Source organism: Dendropsophus ebraccatus, chromosome 2 (genome assembly GCF_027789765.1).
Source record: "Dendropsophus ebraccatus isolate aDenEbr1 chromosome 2, aDenEbr1.pat, whole genome shotgun sequence".
Lineage (NCBI taxonomy): Eukaryota > Metazoa > Chordata > Amphibia > Anura > Hylidae > Dendropsophus > Dendropsophus ebraccatus.
This window is the reverse complement of record NC_091455.1, coordinates 72548438-72570634: the sequence shown is the minus strand read 5'-3', so window position 1 is coordinate 72570634 and position 22197 is coordinate 72548438. Positions and strand designations below refer to the sequence as shown.

Below are 22197 nucleotides of genomic sequence, written 5' to 3'. Positions count from 1 at the left end.
TGATGTTTCCTAGTTCCAAGACATTCTTAGATAAGCTTCCATAAACCAGAGCCAAATATTCCTGTGTTCTCTATGGGGAGGGGAGGGGTAAGATATGAAGACCTGGCATTACCTATTAGATCATTGCACTAAATTCCCCAAAAGACAAACTACTACCAGCATATGCAATTCTCCCTGACTAAAATACACCAAATTGGGGAACTAAAGGTATTCATACCATTTTCAAAATGGATGGGAGGGGGGTTCTTCACTTTCCAGAATGGCATCATTGACTGTGTTATATTTATTCATTAAACATACATTAGCTGCTACTGGCAGTTCAACTCTCCTGTTCCCTAAGGTAGTACTGCAATCATTTTTGTTGTCTGTAGCGAAAGACATTTCCACATTTTAAGTTCTGCTTTCCATGCTTTACATCACAATAAAATCGCTGCATATGATTCTATATGAGTCAGATCTTTAACTAGTAATGCACCTCTCTCAATGGAGGACAGATGACTTCTGAACAAGAATATAGTACACTGGGAAACAACTCAGAAAATTGGTAACCTATTAGTATCCTGCTGGTATCTGACGACGCAAAGACTATTTAATACTGGAGGATGTCAGAGGGACACATATTATCATACGTAGCTGGACTGGTCAGAGGGGCACCTATTATTAATAGACGTTTTTTTTAGAACTTCTCCCTTGCACTTGTATACAGAGATGCAATCTTTACATGGTCTCTAGTTAAAAGATGACCTGTCTCCATGAAAACACTACCTAAGCTATCAGCATCATGTTACAGAAGGAGCTGAGTGGATAGATATATATCTTTAAGGTAAAAGAAATCTCTGATGTTTCCATGCTAAAGAGTCCAGTCTGTTGAGTGACACCGCCCACTGGACTCCTTCACACAGAATGATCAGGGATTTCAATCAATATGTTACAAGTTATACTGAATCTTTTCCCACAAAGATAGATGTAATATATATTTATCAATCTGCTCAGATCCTCCTGCTCTATAACATGATGCCAATAGATTAGATAGCATTGTCTTGTGGAAAGGTTCCCTATAGGTTCTTATGACTGCGATTCCTGTAAATCCTGAAATACTATATTTTATTATTCTGACTTACAAGTTGTAATTATGTTTTGTCACTTGATCCTTTTTTTTTTTATATCAATAAACACTAATATCAATAAAAAGTTAACTAAAGGAAATCTGGTTATCACTTTCATGCTGCCTAAACCCCAAGTCATTGGGGTGGTCTCTGGTAACTTTTGCCTGCCTAATCAGCCTTGATAGATCTCTTCCATTGGGTATAGATTAGAGGTAGCTGGGGGCCACCCTGATGTCTCGTTGTTTGGGCAGCATAAAAGTGTTGATAGGTTCCCTTTAAGGTAGGTAAGTAGTTAGATTTCAATTTGTACCAAGTAAGGTAAACTCTGATCAATGATCTGTACCCCTAAAACTAATAATAGTTTTCTTATCTATGTTGTTTCAGGACTTTAACTTTTTGACAAAAATGATTTTTCTCCCCTTTGAGAACATAAACTTTGAAGAGGAAACTGACTCTATTATGTGAGTTCCAGCATAATTGTCTATGAGACAGGAAATTTTTAAATATATGCCTGCTCTTTGGACTCAGATGATTTATTTAACAGGCGCAAAATTTGTAACCTTTTCTTCTGAACGATCCGCGGATGTTTCACATTTGTAAAGGTTATAAATTTGCCTGTGTAATGAATTATTTAATTTCAGGCCTAAATCTCTATGAGACAAAAAAAGTAAACTGTAACTTTAGATAAACGGACGTGCAATTATCTAGTGTTCACAATAGGGAGCTAAAGAAAAAAAATCAGCCTCACCGTGCTCAGGGTCACAGAGGGTTAATATAGCTTTAATTTGTCGGCTTCAGCATTCATTAAGAAAACACAATCTTGCTCAGGGGGTGGTTTAAATATAATTGTCCTCCAAATACACGCTGGTAAATTTTCTTGGTCATTAGTATCAGAGCCTTAACTGTAAGGGAATGATATGCAGTGCTACTATCATACTGTCAACACTTACATGCTATGATATTCCCATATCTATTCTTCATTCTGTTCTCATCTTTCTTTGCAGACTCCCATGGTGCTGACTGTCCTTCAAAGAAGCTCTGTAAAAAAAAAAATCAGTGTCACTAAACGTTATGCCACATTGAAAAGGGAAAAAGAAATATATATAGTCCAAGGTTAGGGGAAGAATTACAGCAATAACTTCTTAAAAGAATAGAAATGCCAGTTTGACTGAAGTGATAGAAATGATTGCCTTGGCTGTTCACAATGATTTAATTATCTGGAGATCTATCCGAACAATCACGTCTGCTTCACTTGTGGAATTCGCAAGGTACAATTTATGTTGTCAGTATCACATATGCCTTTCAAAGCAATACCACCCATGCTTCCTCTTTAGATAATGAGACTAGAACAAGCCATAATAGGAAGATAAATGGATAGTCACAAAAGACTATGATAAGCTTCAACAGTGTGCACGTAGCTCAAGTCATAACAGAAAGGGACCAGCCTCCAAGGGCCAGATGAGAACTCAGAAAAGACTGTCAAGATTATCAGAGTTTAGAATAGTACAGAAGAAACATATACTACATATAAAAACTGTTGGAGTGAAAATCAGGCACTGTCAATGTGTCCCTATTTTTTTTGTTCTTTATCCATTGGCTTATCTGCTCTGCAATGTTGTCCCATGTTGTCCCTCCTTCTCTCTCTATACATAGATATGGCTATGTTGACATGATGTTTTTTTCCTGTCCGCTTTTCTTTTTCTCAAAATGAAGTCAGTCATTTAGACTACCAAATAACATCTGTCATTATGCGCTTTGAGTGCCTGTCATTACATTGACGGCTGTTCATGCCCTTTTGGGTCTTGTTCTTTTTAGAATGTCCATTACATTTACCGTGTTTCCCCGAAAATAAGAGTATATAAGTGTCATATAAATTTTTGCTCCCAAAGATGCACTACGTCTTATTTTGAGGGGATGTCTTATTTATATATATATATATATATATATATGTATATATATATATATATATATATATATATATATATATATATATATATCTTATTTACAAACCAGTATAACCAGATAACCCATTACCTCTCTTAACCCCCCTCCCTTTAGTGGTATGGTGGCTGAGGGTGACGGCAGGGGTCTTACTTTCAGGGGATGCCTTATTTTAAGCTATCCTGTAAATCCTTCACTGTGCCTTATTTTCTGAGGATGTCTTATTTTCGGGGAAACAGGGTAGTAGTAAAGACTGTGAAAGGATGGTGGGGAAAAAAAAAATGCCCGCTGTTTGCAAAATAACGTCCACAAATAATTGTCATGAATATTAATTTGACGAACTTGCAAAAAAACTCCATTATTTAATAAACTATGGGGGGGAATAATCAAACATGGTGTAAAGTATAATTGTCTTAGTTGCCCCTAGCGACCAATCAGATTCCACCTTTCATTTCTCAAAGAGTCTGTTAGGAATGGAAGGTGGAATCTGATTGGTTGCTAGGGGCAACTGAGCATGTTTCACTTTATATCAGTTTGATAAATCTCCCCCTATGTGTATTGGGCAGCCATCATTCTATTGACTTCAATCATAATTCGGTAATAATGGATGCCTTTTCTCTTTTTTTTTCCACAATGTGAACATAGCCTATATATGTATGTAGAAATATTTTTAGGTCATGTCTCAAAAGGAAATCACATAATATTTAATTTGGCTTTTAAACAGACTTTTATTTTTAATGTTTGGAACTAACCATTTTTAAAATATTGAAATTGCACTTTTTCACCCTAAATACTGAAGCACACCTTATAAGCTAACATTTCCTGTGGCTTTTTTTACTCATTCATTCACAATCTATCAGATAGGACTATACTGTACTATATAATTTTTATAAGATGTATTAAAGTGGATCTGCCACCGGGTTTCAGATGGTAAAATTAAAGGAGTTATCCAGCGCTACAAAAACATGCCCACTTTCCCCCCTCTCGTCTCCAGTTCAGGTGTGGTTTGCAATTAAGCTCCATTTACTTCAACTGAGTTTGAAACCCCACCCAATCTGGAGACAAGAGAAGGGGAAAAGTGGCCATGTTTTTGTAGCGCTGGATAACCCCTTTAAGTGCATGGTTGTATAAGGCTTCTCAGTCCTAATTTATGCACACTGCACTGTTAGTTATGTAATGTATATGGTAGAATAATGTACTGCAGCTAGTTATGTAATGAATATGGGGGATCTAATGTACTGTGAGCTAGTTATCTAATGTATATGGGGAGCAGCTGAAAGATGTTTAGGGAAGAAGAATCAGGCATGCTAGATTTCAACATACACCATTCTGTGTTCCTATGGGATAACTAGTCTCTCCCGAACCTGGCAGCAGTATATTTCTCTCTCTCCATTGAAAGCAACATTTATTGGCTTTGCATATTTATGGGGGTAAAGAAAAAATCAATGTCAGCCAAATAAGATCAAGTGGCAAACATCTATTATATATGGTCACCCTTAGGCCCTCTCTTTTAGTGTTTTCAAATATACGTGGATAAGTGACATGTCACCTATTCACAAGTATTCTGCTAGGAAAATGTGTCAGAAAGTGAGGATGGATTACCCCACTGAATGGGGATCATCTCTGCCAAAAAGCATCCCCAAAATACGGAGCAGCAGATAGTAAGCTATGCATCAACAATCCAAGGGTAACCTCAGATTTCAGCTGGGTATTTTGTGAAGTATTTCTGCAGAAATACAAATATGCCATGTGAACCCACCTTAAGTCTACAGTCACTTGTCTAAACACTAGCTCCTTTTCGCTGTAGCTAAAAATGTACACACCATTGCCCTGCCCATTATAAAAAAATAAGTATGCACATAGTAAAAGAGTAAGGCTGGGTTCACACTGCTTTTTTGCAATCCATTTTTTTCATCCGTTTTTTTAAAAAAAAAAAAAACTGATGAAAAACAGATTGCAAAAACCGATGCATTTGTGTGCATCCATTTTGATCCGTTTTTCCATTGACTTCCATTATAAAAAAACGGATCAATCGGATCCGTTTTTTTTGATGGACGCAAAAACGTTGCTGACACTATTTTTTTTGTCCGTTAAAAAAACTGTTTAAAAACTGTGTAAAATGTGTTACCGACCTTCTACAGACTAGTGAAACTTTTTTTTTATGACACACACATCTTAAAAGCCACATGTTAGAAGTTACCTTGCAGAACACTTAGTACTGTGTATGACCTAGGAAATAGTTCTATAACTGAACTGAATGTAACTGATTGTTCATCCTAGCAGTAGCTCTAGCAACAACCTCTGCCAACGACACACATAATGCTCTGCATTCATTCTCTTACATATAACAATTTTTGCAATGAACAAACCATTAGATGTATAGTCCAATAATAAATAACTCTAACCTTCACTTTATTGGTGCATGGCTTGTTGGATGCCTTGGCATATTCTAGGGAGCAATGAATAGCACACACCAATGTCTGAAATGCTTTGTAGTACCAGGAGAAATAAATCTAAGTAAGTGTTCAATATAAACTCTGTACAAGGATATTAAATTATAGCATTGTACAGAGTTTAAATTAAATTACATCCAGATACTGTAACATGTTCTTTTTTCTGTTTCTGTTTGTTATTTCCTGTATTTTATTGGTAGTACATTATTATTGGGAGTGCCATCTTGCCTAAGCAATGAACATCTCCAGACCCCATTCTTTGTATTGGACACATTTGTATGCATGCTCTGAGGGCTCATCCCACAGAGGAGCGGGGCTGAGTTGTAAGCTACAGCTATTGTGTGTACCTGTTATCTATATACTTGTTTCACCTGTCACTGTACTGCCTGTACCAATAAGAAGAGCACCGCTGGAAAATTATCTGTACAGAACAGGAAGTCTTAGTTTAGATTTAAAGTTTATCTGTTGTTAAAACTTTCAAAATCTAAATCAACAGTAGGTGTCATATAAAGCACGTTTGCAATATAGATTCATTATTTTTTTTTAGTTATTATGGCAAACATGGCACTTCCTTTTTTCAGAGTCAAACACAGGAAGTGCTGTGTTTCCCAGGTCATCAGCACACTCACAAAGAAGGCAGCCATGTGATTCACTAATGCATTGAGCCGTACTGGTTCGATTTCATGTGTTTAGTCTTTTTTCAACCAGCACAAGACTAAGATTCTGCCTTCAGGAGACTGGATCGGGATTTCAGATAAGTATAGCTTTGTTTCAAAGCGTGATTAAAAAAAAAAAAAAAATTTGCAAACTTGGTTTATATTACATCTACTGTTGATTTAGATTTTGAAAGTTATAATGAATTTGAAACTTTAAGACTAGTGGCCATAAAGAAAACAGCAAGGTTTCAGAATAATTTTCTAATATACATAGTAAAAAAAAAAATCGAAAATAAAAAAAAAAAACACAAATTCTTAAAAAACATGTTTAAAATAAAAACTCAATTACAACACAAGGTCATTTTTAGATAAGTCACATGTACCTATCAAGCTGAAAAAAAACTAAGGGACCTTTTACACAGGAGGGTTATCATTAATGGACGCTTATTTACCAAATAATTGGCCCATGATAGCGGTTAGACCGAACAATATATCGTACTGAAAATTCTTTTGCGATTGGTTTGCGATCGCTTAAGGCTATCTCGCACATATGTAAAATCGGTGAACGACTGTTTACACGGAACGATCTGCGAATTTTTTGCGACCGCCGAATGACGATTTAAGAACATGTTCAAAGATAAAAATAAACGATTTCTCGCTCGTTGTTTGATCGTTCGCTGCGTTTACACGTACGATTATCATTTGAATTCGATTGTTATCGTGCAAATTCGCACGATAATCGTTCCGTGTAAACGCAGCATTAAAGGGCCAGCGATCAGCTAACAAATAAGCAAATGCTAGCTCGCCAGCTGACTGGATGTTTTATGCAGGTGGTAAAATCAGCTGCAGATATCTATGTCTAAACAGGAGGTGTGCGGCCCATAACAATGCATTTAAAGGGGTTATCCAGCGCTACAAAAACATGGCCCCTACTGTTGTCTCCAGATTGGGTGTGGTTTTGAAACTCAATTCCATTGAAGTAAATGGAGCTTAATTGCAAACTGCACCTGAACTGGAGACAACAGTAGGGGGAAAAGTGGCCATGTTTTTGTAGCGCTGGATAACCCCTTTAAATGGCCCATATGGGCAAATAAAGCCCACTACCACTCTACTATAATAAAACATACACAGGCTTGTACCACTCTGTTCTCAGCTATTCTCAGCTATTATTATAGTGACAACACTGGTGGTCAATAATATTAAATATTAGTGGTAGAGGTCTACATAGAGCAGATAATGCATTTTTAAGCTTTCAAAATTTTATTAGATTTCAAAAGTAAGGCTGGGTTCACACCACATTTTTGCAATCCGTTTTTCTGCAAAAAAAAAAACGGATAGAAGAAAATGGATGCAACTGTGCATCCCTTTTGATCTGTTTTTCCCTTGACTTCCATTTAAAAAAAAAAAAAACTGATCCGTTTTTTTTTGACGCTCACAAAATGAGTTCAACCACGTTTTTGTGTCCGTAAAAAAAACCTGACCTGTTTTGAACAGTTTTTATTTTTATAATGGAAGTTAATGGAAACCAGAAACCTTAAAATAACAGACTACCAAATGTGTTGCATGATGGACCCCAATGACATAAATGGGTTATGCATTGTGAAATCTTTTGTTTGACAGAAAGAATGGCGCTACATATTGTGTCATTCCGCCCATCAAACGGAAGGATGGAATCTGCAACAAAGGCTTCAAAGCTTTAATGTGAATACCACCCAATACATGGACAGGTTCCACATATTGTCTTATAGAGACGTGCCTAAGGGTGGTATTACACAGAACGATTGTCGTTCGATAAATCGTTCGATTTGAGCGATAATTGTTTAGTGTAATAGCAGACAATGATTAAACGAATTTGGACCTATTTTTATCATTGATCGTTTGCAAATCATTCGCATGTAATAAGACATCATTCGGTCGTTTGCAGTAGTGAGAAATGCAGTAGGGACGACAGGATGACTGCAAGAACGATCATAAGGAATAATCATCGCTCCGTGTAATTGGGTAAACAATTTCAGGTTGTTCGCCATAGTGGTCGTTTGAGATTGTTCATTGTTAATCATTAATCGTTGTAAAATCGCTTCGTAATATAGTATCCTTAAAGAGGTATCCAAACCCTGAATGACAATGATGTATCTTAATAGGGCATATGAAAAAGGATTTTCTTATTAAAACAACCCATTAAACATAACCCTGCTGGTTTTAATTGGCTTATAAGTCTTGGTAAAGTCAGAAGAGTCTGCAACCAGTGTGGCAATGTACGACATATCATAATATATTTATGTTACATACATACATGATTAATAGTTTACTTTAATACTAAGTAATGTTGTACATTTTAATATATGAAAACTTTATATCCTGCATCACCAAACAAGTATATAAAATAAAGGAGCAATTATTCAGCTGTGAATTTTTTCTTCTATGAATTTTATTTGTGGAACAATGGAGGGCAATAAACTAGAGACTGTCTATTTTCCAAGTAAACAGACAAGAATTATAGTTTGCCCATGAAATTGGCAATGAACTAGAATACTTAATTATTCAAGTGACATAAATACTATCTATATGAAAATAAAGGCTGTATTTATAATTAACAACGGGTACATTATAATTACATTCAAAATCATTTGCATAATTTAAGCTGCTACAAATCGAAGAAAGGTTTTTCATGTCCACTTAATGGCAAATAATAAAATATAAAAGAATTGAAGAGGTTATTTAGAGTAAAGTGATGAATATTTTCTCCCTGAGATAACATTTCACTGCTCATTACAGTACAATGTTAGAATGAAAATAATCAGATAAAAAATAAATAAATGAAAACATTCAAGTGTGTTTGGTCGGAGAAACTGAAACACACATTACAAGACATCTAAAACAGATCATAATAATTAATATTTATAGAGAACATGTAATAAAGAGATTAACTGCCAGGCAAGGCTTCAAGAGAACATCCAAGTTCGAGCAGAATTTTACAATTTATATTTTGATTAAATAGTGTAAAAGTTGAGTAAACTGGTAAATACAACATGTCACTTATGTTGTGCTAGCTCTGAGTTACAGCTCGCATTCACAAATCTGCTGGTAGGTACAGGGAACAATCAACAAGCTTGTCAATGAGTATGCTTTTAACAGCTCTACTGTACTCTCATGATACACAAAAACATATACAGTAGCTTTACATCGGATAATACAATGTATGGTGTTAAAATTACATTTCCCAAAATTAAAATAACCAGAGCAAGCGTAGGAATCTTAAGAATCTATCAGACCAGTACCAGGTACAGAGCTGCAGACACAGGCAGTTAGGTGATAGGGAGATCAAACATATGATGGCTCTGTCTTTGTTGATGGCCATTTGCAGTGTTATAAAGTTGCATTTTTTTCTTGGCAGTGCCACAGTAATGTTGCTGAGCCATAGCATGCACGCCTCCTCCCTCCCTGTCTTGATTGACCGATGTACAGAGTTGAGCCTCCATGTCTGTACATTAATTAGTCAAGAAAGGGAGAGGAAGGGGAAGAGAATGGCTGCAAACAGCCATCAGCAAAGACAAAGGCGTCATTCATTTTATCTCCCTATCCGCCTGTGTCTGCAGCTCTGTACCTTGTACGGATCTGATAGATTCCCTTTAACTCAAAATGGTATGAACAGAGATTGCAGAATTGTGAATGCAGCTCTGCTCTGCAGTAATAACTGTATTTTTAAATAAATAGATAAATTTTTTACATATTTCAAAGAGGTCGCCTTTTTTGTCTACTTTTTTTTTACTACAATAAATGATAAAATAAGGCACCTACTCATACAGAGTGCCTTCATTGAGGGCCTGTTGTTTGTAAGTATGCTGCTACACTTGCTGATCCTTATGTCCTGGTCAGACAGCTCCTCCATTCATACAAGGCTTCCTGAGCATTAGCATTTGACTTTGCCTCCTTCACAGCACCCGTGCTACCTGTTTAAGCATGGTGTAATGGTATGGAGACTGCAGTGTTACATGTGTGTCCCTTGCTCCTCCACAGGACACTATGTATGGATGGAGGAGCTGCCCGCCCTGCACACCAGAAAGCAACAGCAATGAAAACAGTCTGTATAAGTAAGCGCCTAATTGTATCCATTATTTTAGCCTGACAAAAGCTATTACACCAATAATCTGAATCAGTACAATGTAAGTATTGCACAGTTTTTCTTAAGTTGCCCAACTTTATATGTACTCTTCAAAAATCTGTCTGTTTTTCTATATCAGAGAAAAAACACTTTTATTGTCATGTGTAGAGATGAGCAAAGCAGCTGGAAATTTGTTTTGCAGGCTGCGCAAATTTTGGTCAAACTCGTTAAAATTTGTGAATTGAATCTTAATGAATTTCATTAAAACAGCCCAAATCATAGTAGCTACATATAGTACAGCTATATGAAACTATGAGACCACCTTAGGCCACTACATGTTCTTGCTGTGTACTGAAAGATCAGAAATAGATCTTTCACTTGCCACTAGAAAGCAGAATTTCCTACAGGAAAAAAATGTTCGCTAGAGACTGTCAATAATAATAGCTTTCGGTCTTTCAATACACATGGCCTTATTTTTGAAAACTGACCGTGATGCCAAAAGCAACCAACCAGATCTCTGCTATTACTTTATAACCTACATAAGAGGACTGATGATAGGCTATCACTGTTTCATTGGCTGTGTTGGGTCCCTTGGTTGTACCATTTACATACTCTTTATTGTGTACCTTTATAATTATATCTGAACAGCAACCATCTACAATGTAAGATGAAGTTATTACAGTTAGTTATTACAGACACATTTATAATGGTTCTAAGTACAGTTTATAATGCCTGTATCCATGTTTTCCAGGCAGTCCTCAGGCTGCATCCACCTTCTCCAGGCAGTGGGATTTAGGTACTAATTATTTGGGTTCATGCGAACCCGAACCTTCAGCAAGTTTGCTCATCTTGTAAGCAGGATCTAAAGCTTTTCTCGCTGTTCTGCATTACTTTATGAATTCTCATTTTGGATTCCACTACCTTGCTCTATTACATTGAAGTCACTTAATGTATGTCTTTATAAGGTGGCAAATGCAAATATATTATTTAAGAAGGTTCGGAGTGACCGTACCCTTTAATAATTGGATTTAAGGCATAACTAACATATTCCTCTCTAGTGGATAGTTTAGTGACTCATAAATTTTCTATTTCATATTCATTATGGTAGTGCATTTTACCCCAGAGAAAAATCTGTAAAATTTCTGCATAACTACATTTAGAGATTGATATAAGTAAAGTTCAAATTTTTGAGAGTAATAATAATATATAGTATATGTATAAGGCTGTGTTCACATAGTGTATAATTTCATTAAACAACGGCCGTAGTTATTTAATCAAATTACCGATCACATAGTCTATGGAATCCCCGCTGTAGTGTATACACTCAATACATTGAACAGCGGCTGAACAACACTGACAGTTCAGACAATGTAAAGGCGGGCTCCGGCCGGCCTTTACATTATCAGCTATGGTCATTTGAAATGCGGGCACACTGAAACGTGTCCACGTTCCAAATCTAAAGAAATGAAGTTCATCCGGCCGGGTTCATACATAGTGTGAACCCAGCCTTAGACTGCATAACAGAGCTAATAAGTCTTGAAAACTCACTGAAGATGTCTGTGTGTGCATATGAGTAGCCCTGTATATAATTTATGGTATAAGTCAAGGTAAATGTGTTTACTTTAGTTTTTCAAATGGTGTCCACAGTAGAAAATGTAACAGTATGCCAAAAGTTCTGTTGTTATGTTAGATAGACCACTGGCCCCTCAATCAATTACCATGTACTTACAAAAGACTAGATGTGAGGGTACAAACTGCTTTTAATTATTACTATCCTAGCAAGTTTTAATTTAATTAATACAAGATTATGATGTCTGGAATATTCTGTGTAGCAGAAGCGTTCATAGCAATTTTCATTGCACAATGTAATGTTACAGTGTATGCCACATAACTAAGACAGACTTATTCAAGTACAGAGAAACATATCAAAAAAGGTCACAAAAAGGAAAGTTTAAAAAAAACAAAACAGCGAAGACCAGAAAACAAGAAGGAAACTCCCAAAATGCCACATCTGCTACTTAAACTAAACAGGAAAACAATGAGATGTTATATTAAGTTTCCAATCAATTACTGCTTGCTTTCACAGTATATTCAGTATAAATGCTTTCTATTATACAGAAAATTTCTGATTGGCTAAATGATCATAGCTTTGTCGCTTTGTTTTGTCATAGCTTATATTAACATATTAGTTACAACTACTATTGAGATAGTACTAAAATGCTTGAGTGCTTGTTGCTCGAGTTGAGCATTTTTCGATGAAAGAACTGGTGCACAGCTTTTAAATACTTTAACCTTAGGGTCCATTTACACAGAAAGATTATCTGACAGATTATCTGCCAAAGATTTGAAGCCAAATCCAGGAATGGATTTGAAACTAGGAGAAATCTCAGGCTTTCCTTTATGACCTGATCTCTGTTTATAGTCCGTTCCTGGCTTTAGCTTCAAATCTTTGGCAGATAATCTGTCAGATAATCTTTCTGTGTAAATGGACCCTTAGCTATGAAGAAGGGGATTGGTATGTGCAAAAAAGGGTGTGTCTTAAGTGGCACTAAAAATGTGCAAGCTCAGAACTTCTGGGCATGTAGAGGGGTGTGATAGGCTCCCATGATCCTTTGCCCGCCGTTCTGTCAATACACAGTGATCTCACGCTATTCAGCCCAAGATCACTGTGTATAACTGTCTTAATTATTATAAAACTGTATGTGTCTCTTAGTCTACTTATAAAGATACAGACTACCTTTGCAGTTTGTATATAATACTTCACCTAACCCTCTTTCCCAGGGCTGTAACATTAGGCATCACCATCTTGTTCATGTCACTGAGTACCAGTGCTGGAACGCACCGCTGGATTGCAGTGACATCACCAAAATGGTGGTGCTTGACGTTACAGCACCAGGACAGAAGGGCAATGTTAAAACTCTAAAAGTTCCAGGTTGAGTCTAACTAGAATTTCTAGTCATAGGCAACTAGAAATACATATATTTTTTTATTTTATGAAGTTATTTGTCTCTTCCCTCTTTTTTTTCTATCTCGTTTCTGTTTCTCATTTCTTCATGTTCAACTACAGTTTCTACTTTTATATTTGCATTAAATAAATGTAAATTTACAGTTTATACTTTAAAAGATTTTATAGGAAAAAAATAATATAAAAGTAATACCACTGCAGCCCTAGAAAGATAACAATATTATAAAACACAATAACCTGTATGGTTACTACTGAAAAACTACAGTAAAATCTCCTATAGTATTGTCAGCACTATAAAAGGAACTGAGAACAAGCAATTTCATTAAAAAGAACTTTAACTTTACAAGAAAATAAAAAAGTTAAGGTATCAACAAATGCTTTTGCCGGTACTAGAAGAAATATCTACATTTATGTACTTCATTAGTTTGCCTTTCATAAAGGATTTTTATATAAACTTTTTGCCTGTTTGTATTAGGTAAACAAAGGGATGCAATTATAACATTCAGAATAGTTGTACAGAATAGCAGGTGTGGAGCATCAAAATCAAACAGTAACTACTGTATTTTGGGTTCCGTTCCATTGTCGGTACAAATAAGTCATTTTATTAAGCTATTTTTGACTTAAAAGCTATGGATTATTCTTATTGTTCATTTAATTCCTGAATGTAAAATTAAGCGACCTTTTATATTGTCTTCATTAAAAAAATTTCTACCATCAGATGGACTTTCTGCTCTAACAGATATAAGCAGGGAGAGGGAAGAGAGTAAAAGTCCTATTATCACCTTTACTTGGCTGATTACAGGCCATTCACGCCGCTAATTGTTTTGTGTAATAGGACATTTTAGAAGGCCACAACATTGTGCATGTCGACTGATCATGGTCTTTTAACATGTTGAAAGAGCACGATTTGTGCAGTGATGCTCTGCTGCGCATCACTCTATGAAATAGGAGCAGTGGCCACAGACCGCCGCTGACTTCAATGGACAGCCCGGACGATCTAAGGATCATTTGGGTGACCCCTCTCGCTGTTTCCCATGGCCCCTCCCGCTGCTCCCCATTTACTGTCTGTGCATGTAATAGCCCAGGTAATGTGTGGGAACAAGGGGGAGGTGAGCACTGAACTGATAGTATGGTGCTCATTTCCCCTGGATTATCGTGCCATGTAATACGGCCTTTAGACACCAGTTCAGATTGTGTACATAATAAGTACAAAGCAAGAAAAATGCTTTCTAAAGATGTCCATTGCCTTTAGGCTATTCATCTATTATCTTAAGTAAAAAGGAACAAACAGTTCTGCTGTCATCATCTGGTGAGCTAACATGTATGCTTTATATAATGTTCATGAATTTAGGACAATTTTCTCATATGTACTTGGATTTGTACAATTCACCAGAAGCCGATTAATGCGAGTGCATGGAACAGGGGATTTAAATGCTGCATAGTTTTCCTATCAGTCCATAAGCATTATATCTTGGAAACAAAATAGGCACATGACACTTTTAATTATATTGGCTCAATCTGTGGCTTCAGTAACTGTGAATCAAGGAGTTAATATAGTTTATAGGATATGAAAATCAGTCATACAGAAGTGTTAAAGGAAGTTTTGAACTCAAGGGACCAACTTGCACTTGGCTGCATGAGTAAGGCTTTAAACATATGGCTATATTCAGAATCCATATTACACAGATCACAAATAAGGCAGCATAGCCTGTTGTAAATCAGCTCCGTTGTACTGTGCTTCAATGTACAATTTGAGCCACACTGAGTTAAACAGATATTTTCTATGAGAAGGAAGAAAAATAGTTGTATTTTAAAGGTATTCTCCCCTAGACGCATTGCCCTAGGCCACAATGCAGTGCCTCAATGGAACTACCAGTATCACACCTACCTTCAGTATCATACATACTTTCAGAAATAGAGAAATATAGGCACTGTAGCAAGATCTATGTACATGGTGTTGCTGTGCCTTACACCAATGAGCCATTATTACAGTCAAAATATTTTGCAGCTTTAAATTAAAGGGGTTTTCTCGTCTGAGACATTTAGATGTCACACATCTAAAACCCACAGGTTTTTCTTCCTCTCACATAATTTGGACCACCAGGACCAGTTGGGAAACCAAAAACATCTGAAAATGATGAGTTACGCCATTTCAGTGATTCCTTTTAACTTTACCGGTGTTGCACAAAAGGCGTAGACTCATACACAGTTTACATAACTCTGTAGCTATTTAAATAAGCTTTGTAGCTCACAGGGCTAATAGTTAATAAGGAAGTAAGAAGACAAGAGTCCATCAGGTTCAACTTTTTAGATCAAGAAAAAGGCAAAAACCCCTATGAGGCAGATGACAATAGCCCCATCACAGGGAGAAAATTCCTTCCCGGCTCCAATGGCAACCAGAATAATGCCCATAACTTGTAATATTATATTTTTCAAGAACAGGCCTCCCTTAAACTTATTTAATGAATTAGTCATGACAAGATCATGTGGCAGGGAGTTCCATAGGCTCATTGCTAGTACAGTAAAGAATCCACATCTGTGCTGGTGGTAAAACCTTCTTTCCTCTAGACATAGAGGATGTCCCCTTGTCATGGTTACAGACCTAGGAGTATAAAGATCACTACAGAGATCTCTGTACTGTCCATATAGTAGTCAATATAAAATTTTACCCTTTCACATCAGTCAATGGTATACTATGTTCACACAACGTTTTTTCAGCTCAGTTAAAAATGACGTCCCTTATTTTGAGTCTAAAATAACAGACATTATTTAGTAGCCTGGCCTTCCCTTACTACAATGACTGCTGTTTGCTTATTATTCTAGTTTGGAATTACTAATTGAACTTTGGGTGTGTCTTAATTGAAAAGTCCATTGAATTGAATTGTAAAGACGGAGAAAGAACGGTGGAAAAAGGAAAACTGTGTGTGAACTACTAATAAAAAAATTTCCACTGTTTGCAAAAGACGTCCGAAAATAATGCTCATGTTCATTATTTTGATGTGTGCACTGGATGTCCGTCTTCCCATTGAGTTCAATGCATTGCCATTGCAGTCAGTTAAATTGCGGCAAAAACTGACGCTATTTTAAATATGAAAATCGGACGCTTTTTCTCTATGTTTGACGTTGTGTGAACATAGCCTACAGTGAATGAGAGTTACACAAATTGCATAACTCACCCACTTCGGTTGTTATTGTCTTCCTAACCACCTCTGGCAGGCACAAACAGGAGGCTAGAGAGGGCTGAAGCTATGTTTAACGTAGATTGAAACACCCCTTTATGGAAATTGGCAATCATTATACTGCTTTTTTATGTAAAAAATATCACTTTTCTACTGCACGTGGTTTATAGCTTCAAATATGTTTCTCTTATGAATATTCTTTTCTGAAGCTAAGAAGTGAAAACATAAAATCAGAAAGCCAGAGCTATGCCAAACAGAAACTGCAACTTCTATTTCTGACATAGTTTTCCCTTTGACAGTTGCCTCTCTGATCCTACCTTATCTCTATTCTGCTACAATAGTGCACATAAGATCAAAAGCAAGAAAGCTAAAGTAAATCATTTATTCTGTAAAAGCCTGGGGCTTAATTCATTAGTGCTTAGAAATATCTCCTCAGATTCAGACCCGCTCCCATAAAGAATGGTAATGGAACAGGTGTTTAAAGCTCACTTGTAATGAACACTTTAATTATTGAGCAAAAAGAAATATCACAACGATTACTAGAGCTGCAAAAAGAAGCAAAGAAACCAATTTAGCACTCGTCCAAATATAGATATTGGGGTTTGGACAAGTAGAGCAATCATTACACAATAACTGGATGGCTTTAAATAACATTTAAGTATGGACTGCAGCTCTTTCATGTATGTGGAACCAAAGGCGATTGCCTAGGGCACCACAGTATGGCTATGTTCACACAACGTCAAAAATATTGAAAAGGCGGCCGATTTTCATATTTAAAAAAACGTCTGTTTTTACCGAGATTTAACTGACTGCAATGGCAATGCAATGAAGTCAATGGGAAGACGGACGTCCAATGCACACAGTATCTTGAACAACGGATGTTTTTGCCGCAGGCGTCAAAATAATGAACATGATCATTATTATCCGAAGCCTTTTGCAAACAGCAGACGTTTCTTATTAGTAGTTCACACACAGTTTGTCTTTTGTCACCGTTCTCTCACTGTTTTTGCTATTAAATTCAATGGACTTTTCAATTAAGCCACACCCAAAGGGCAATTAGTAATCCTAAACTAGAATAATGTACAAACACCAGTCATTGCACTAAGGGGAGGCCAGGCTGCTTAATGACGTCCGGTTTTTTAGACTCAAAATAACGGACGTAATTTTCAACGGAGCTGAAAAAACGTTGTGTGAACATAGCCTATGTAAAGAATAAAGTTAAAAAAAATCACAGGCAACACTACCTTTTAACCCTTTTACTGTCAGGGATTTTGGAACATTTTGTACTACTGGTAGCTGGGGCAATTTTTTTCATGCATACAAAAATTAATTTACAAAGGGTAAAAAAACCATACAAAATACCTATATATATATTTTTGAAGTAAACACCTAGCACATCAATAAAATGTCACCCAGCACTTTAAACACAAAGGCACCTTCATTGAGTTTTATCTTAAACTTTAAATTCTCATAAAATGCACACAAATTGATATGTGGACCCCCAAAAAAGTAACAAGCTATAAAATAAAGGCATTATACTTCTTAAATTATAAGGGCGCCCCTAAATCCTATACACTTTCTGAAAGCAGTCATCTTGACAAATTGTTGACAACCATGTCTACCTTCATGTACTTTTGTGCAAAAATAGGAAATCTTTAACAAATGCTTTAAATCATATATTTGCACATAAACGTAGGCCTCTTTCACTCATTAGTATTATACAGTCCCCATTTATGTACCCTGTTACACTGTAGTTGCTATGGACCCATAAAAAGGCTGTGATCTGTGCAGCAAAAAAACCCCTGGAAAGCCATAATAAGGTACATATTTGCATAGATCCATCCATTTCAATGAATGGGCGTGTGCAAAGGCAGACAGGGTCGATATATATCCGATATCCGAATCATGTCCGTAGTTGCGTGTCCGCAATTAATGAAGATACAAGCTAAGGCCCTATTACACCATGTACACAAGATGTTTGACAGATTATCTGAGAGATTTTTTCAGCCAAAGTCAAAAACGGACTATAAAAAGAGAACAGGTCCTAAAGATAAGACTGAGATTTCTCCTCTTTTCAACTCATTCCTGCCTTTGGGTCCTATTCCACAGGCCGAGGAGGGCACGATCAACGATGTAAACAAGCGGCGATCTGCTAGATCGCCGCTCGTTTACTGGGCCTATTCCACGGCCGATAATCGTTGAGCGAGGGCTGCAAGGACATCGTTACCGATGTCCTTGCAGCATCATACATTACCTGTCCAGGCTTCTTCTCCGCGCTGTCTTCATCCCCGGGTCCCGCGCACTCTATCTTCAGAATGGACGGTCAGCTGACAGGCCACACTCAGCCAATCACAGGCCACGGCGGTCCCGGCCTGTGATTGGCTGAGCGCTCCGTCAGCTGACCGGCCATTCTGAAGATAGAGTGCGCGGGACCCGGGGATGAAGACAGCGCGGAGAAGAATCCTGGACAGGTAATGTATGATGCTGCTGCTGCTTGTCAAATCGTCGGTCACCCGCCGAGCACCGCTATTCAACCGTAGCGATGCGCTGTGGGGGAACGATGATCTTAGGTCTGGCCCTAAATGAACGATCAGCCGATGAGACGATCATTGGCTGATCGTTCTATTTCAACTAACGATAATTGGCCGAATCGGGCCAAATGGGGCCGATCCGGACGATTATCGTTACTGTGGAATAGGGCCCTTTGGGTGAAAAAATCTGTAAGATAATCTGTCAGACATCTTTTGGTGTAATAAGGCCTTACGCAGTAACTATAATTTTAGCCCCTTCTCCACCCTTATTAAATACCCGAGTCTCCCATTGTTTTCAATGGGGCTCATTACTCGAGTTTAGTACTGAAAAATGCTTGAGTAACAAGCAATTGGGTGTTTAGGTGTTAGATCACCTCTAACAGTAATTACTACAAGTTGTCACCTTCTAGTACCCTTGCACCAGTGAGTATAAGTAAATATTGCATGAAAATTCACATTTTCAAATGAAATGTGTACTTACGCAGATGTCTTATGCAAACAAAAGGTATTTTAGTAAAAACTGTAATTTGTGAGATGTTCATACACATTATACATGCTTAGGTTCACATGTGCATAAATTAAAGGGGTTATTCAGGATTAGAAAAACATGTCTACTTTCTTCCAGAAAAAGCACCACTCTTGTCTACCACACCCAAACTGGAGGCAAGAGTCATACTGTATCTGGATTAGAAAAAAGACATGTCATTCACGGTAAGACATAAGAGGTCTTTATATCGTGCTTCATACAGTGTCTTATTATTGAGATATTCTCCCCTAGATTTAATCGGCATTCTTCATGTAGAAGCCCCATAGACTTTCATGGTTGCTCTATAAGGGCTCCATACAACTAAGTTATAAAGGAGTGTACCTGCTGAATAAGACCAAACACCACAGAGACATAAAAGTTTTGATTGGTCAAGGTCTCAATGCTCAGACCCTACCGATCGCTTGAAGGAACAGAGAGAAAGGCTATGTTCACACAACGTCAAAAATATAGAAAAGGCGGCTGATTTTCATATTTAAAATAATGGCCGTTTTTGCCACGATTTAACTGACTGCAGTGGCAATGCATTGAAGTCAATGGGAAGACGGACGTCCAATGCACACAGTGTATTGAATAATAGATGTTTTTGCTGCGGACATTATTTCTGGACGTCGTTTGCAAACAGGTGACGTTTTTTATTAGTAGTTCACACACTGTTCTTTCTCCGTCTTTACAATTAAATTCAATGGACTTTTCAATTAAGCCACACCCAATTAGTTCAATTAGTAATCCCAAACTAGAATAATGTGCAAACACCAGTCATTGCACTAAGGGGAGGCCGGGCTGCTAAATAACGTTCGTTATTTTAGACTCAAAATAACGAACATCATTTTAAACTGAGCTGAAAAAAACGTTGTGTGAGCATAGCCAAACACTCAGTTAAGTGCTTCTCTCTCCCTGTCTCTCTCCTCACTGCAGTGGACAGATTCTATGCTAATTCCACGTTTACACGGAACGATAATTCGCCCAATCGATCGTTTAACAATTTTGAAGCAACGATTTGGTTTTTATAACGATCAGCATTTAGACAAATAAATTGTAAGAAAAATCGTTTGAAAATTTGTAAGGCAAATCGTTATTGCAATCGTTTTTAAGATCGCTTAAGCCCATCTTTTGCATAGGGTAAAATCCGTGAAAGACTGTTTACAGGAAGCGATCTGCGAATTTACAGTGAATGACGAACAACGATTTAAGAACATATTGAAAGATCAAAATGAACGATTTCTCGCTCGTCGTTTGATCGTTTGCTGTGTTTACACTGTCCGATTATCGCTCAAATGTGATTGTTTATGCGAAAATTTGAAGGATAATCGTTTCGTGTAAACGCAGCACAAGTCTATAGTAAGAAAGAGAAGTGTTTAGCTAAGCACTTCCTCCAGATTGTTGTAGCAATCTCAGAACCCTGACCCCAAACCAATTACATTTTTTTACATGTCTCTAGATAGCAACACTTTAAAGTATACAAACTGAGCTTGAAGTGAAATAATTTTTTTACTTTCTTAAACCAGCTACCATATATTATTCTGTAAAGGTAACAAATGACTTTTACATACATTTATCTTAAGTTTACCAAATGAATATGTAAAGTCACATCTCAAGTAAAAAGGCAGAAAGATTAATGGAGAAGGATGTGTCCGAGTATATAATCAATATAACGTGAGCTGCCTACCCAACAGATAAACATTTAACAATGAGAGAATTCAGAATTCACACATCCTCCAAGTTCATATCCTGTCAGCTGGAGTGGAGATGAAAGGCAATGGTGTCAACTCTTCAAACCTGTTATGTAGCTATCTAGCTGAACCTAAAATATTAATAATCAATGTTCAAAATAAAATATTGAAAGTTCTTTTTGGAAATTATAGAAGATGAAACAGGCATTTGAAGTTTCTGCTGCATTATACCTTACTACGGCATTTCCTGCCATAACACTGTGCTTGAGTTTTATACTTACTTCATATTCTTCTTTGAATCCGTAGCCTTCAGCACATTTCATCTGTGTGATGTGCTGCAGTAAGTCAGCTACCCGGATAGCTGGGTGAAGCTGGCCTGTCTGATAGGGAACATCAACTGTTTCCCGTTTCTTGTATGTATGGGATTGGGCTAAACTGCTTGTCTCGCTGTTGGTGTGGTTTTCATCTATAAAGAGAAAACATAATAAAGCACAGGTTAGCATTATAAAATCATATAAACCTAACACAAGCAAGGTTTCCTTTAAAAAAAAATATGAACGTAAATAAGGTAGAACGAATATATAGATCATGTCATTTAGTTGGAAACAATCCATTATTTGTAAAAGAAAAAAAAACATTATTGTAATTGTCCCACAGTAATAGATTTGGGCTGGACAGTGAATCACGGTAATAAGAAAGTAGGAACATTATATCATACACATATGGAACAATATGAAACACAATGGTTGAACACTTGGCATGGTGGACAAACAAAGTGGATTTGGAGTTTTACCCCATTCATTCTCATGCAGCTAACACAAACGTAAAAATGTATTCCAGGGTTGTAACACAACAAAATAAAGCAGGTCCAAACTCAAACACAAACCAACATGAAACAGTGAGTCAGTGGTAGACTAAAAACCTGTAAGGTTCCCACAATCATTTGCTCTTATCCAGTGTTGGGAGAGTATGTCCAGAGTGCACTTGGGATCCTCAACCAGCACTGGAAAAGTTCATAAACCTCCCCCATGGATGTTTCTTCAGAGC

General features: G+C 37.0%; 1 protein-coding gene across 4 annotated transcripts in view; it reads right to left on the bottom strand.

Annotated features, from left to right (window-relative positions):
• Nucleotides 1-22197, bottom strand: part of PTPRM (protein tyrosine phosphatase receptor type M) — a 597029-nt gene that overhangs the window by 90412 nt on the left and 484420 nt on the right. For all 4 annotated transcript variants that reach the window (XM_069957755.1, XM_069957756.1, XM_069957757.1 and 1 more), the window contains 2 exons: nt 21432-21616; nt 2057-2144 (listed from right to left, as the gene is read on the bottom strand). In XM_069957755.1, the coding sequence (XP_069813856.1) occupies nt 2057-2144; nt 21432-21616 (273 nt within the window). The remainder of the gene's footprint in view (nt 1-2056; nt 2145-21431; nt 21617-22197) is intronic.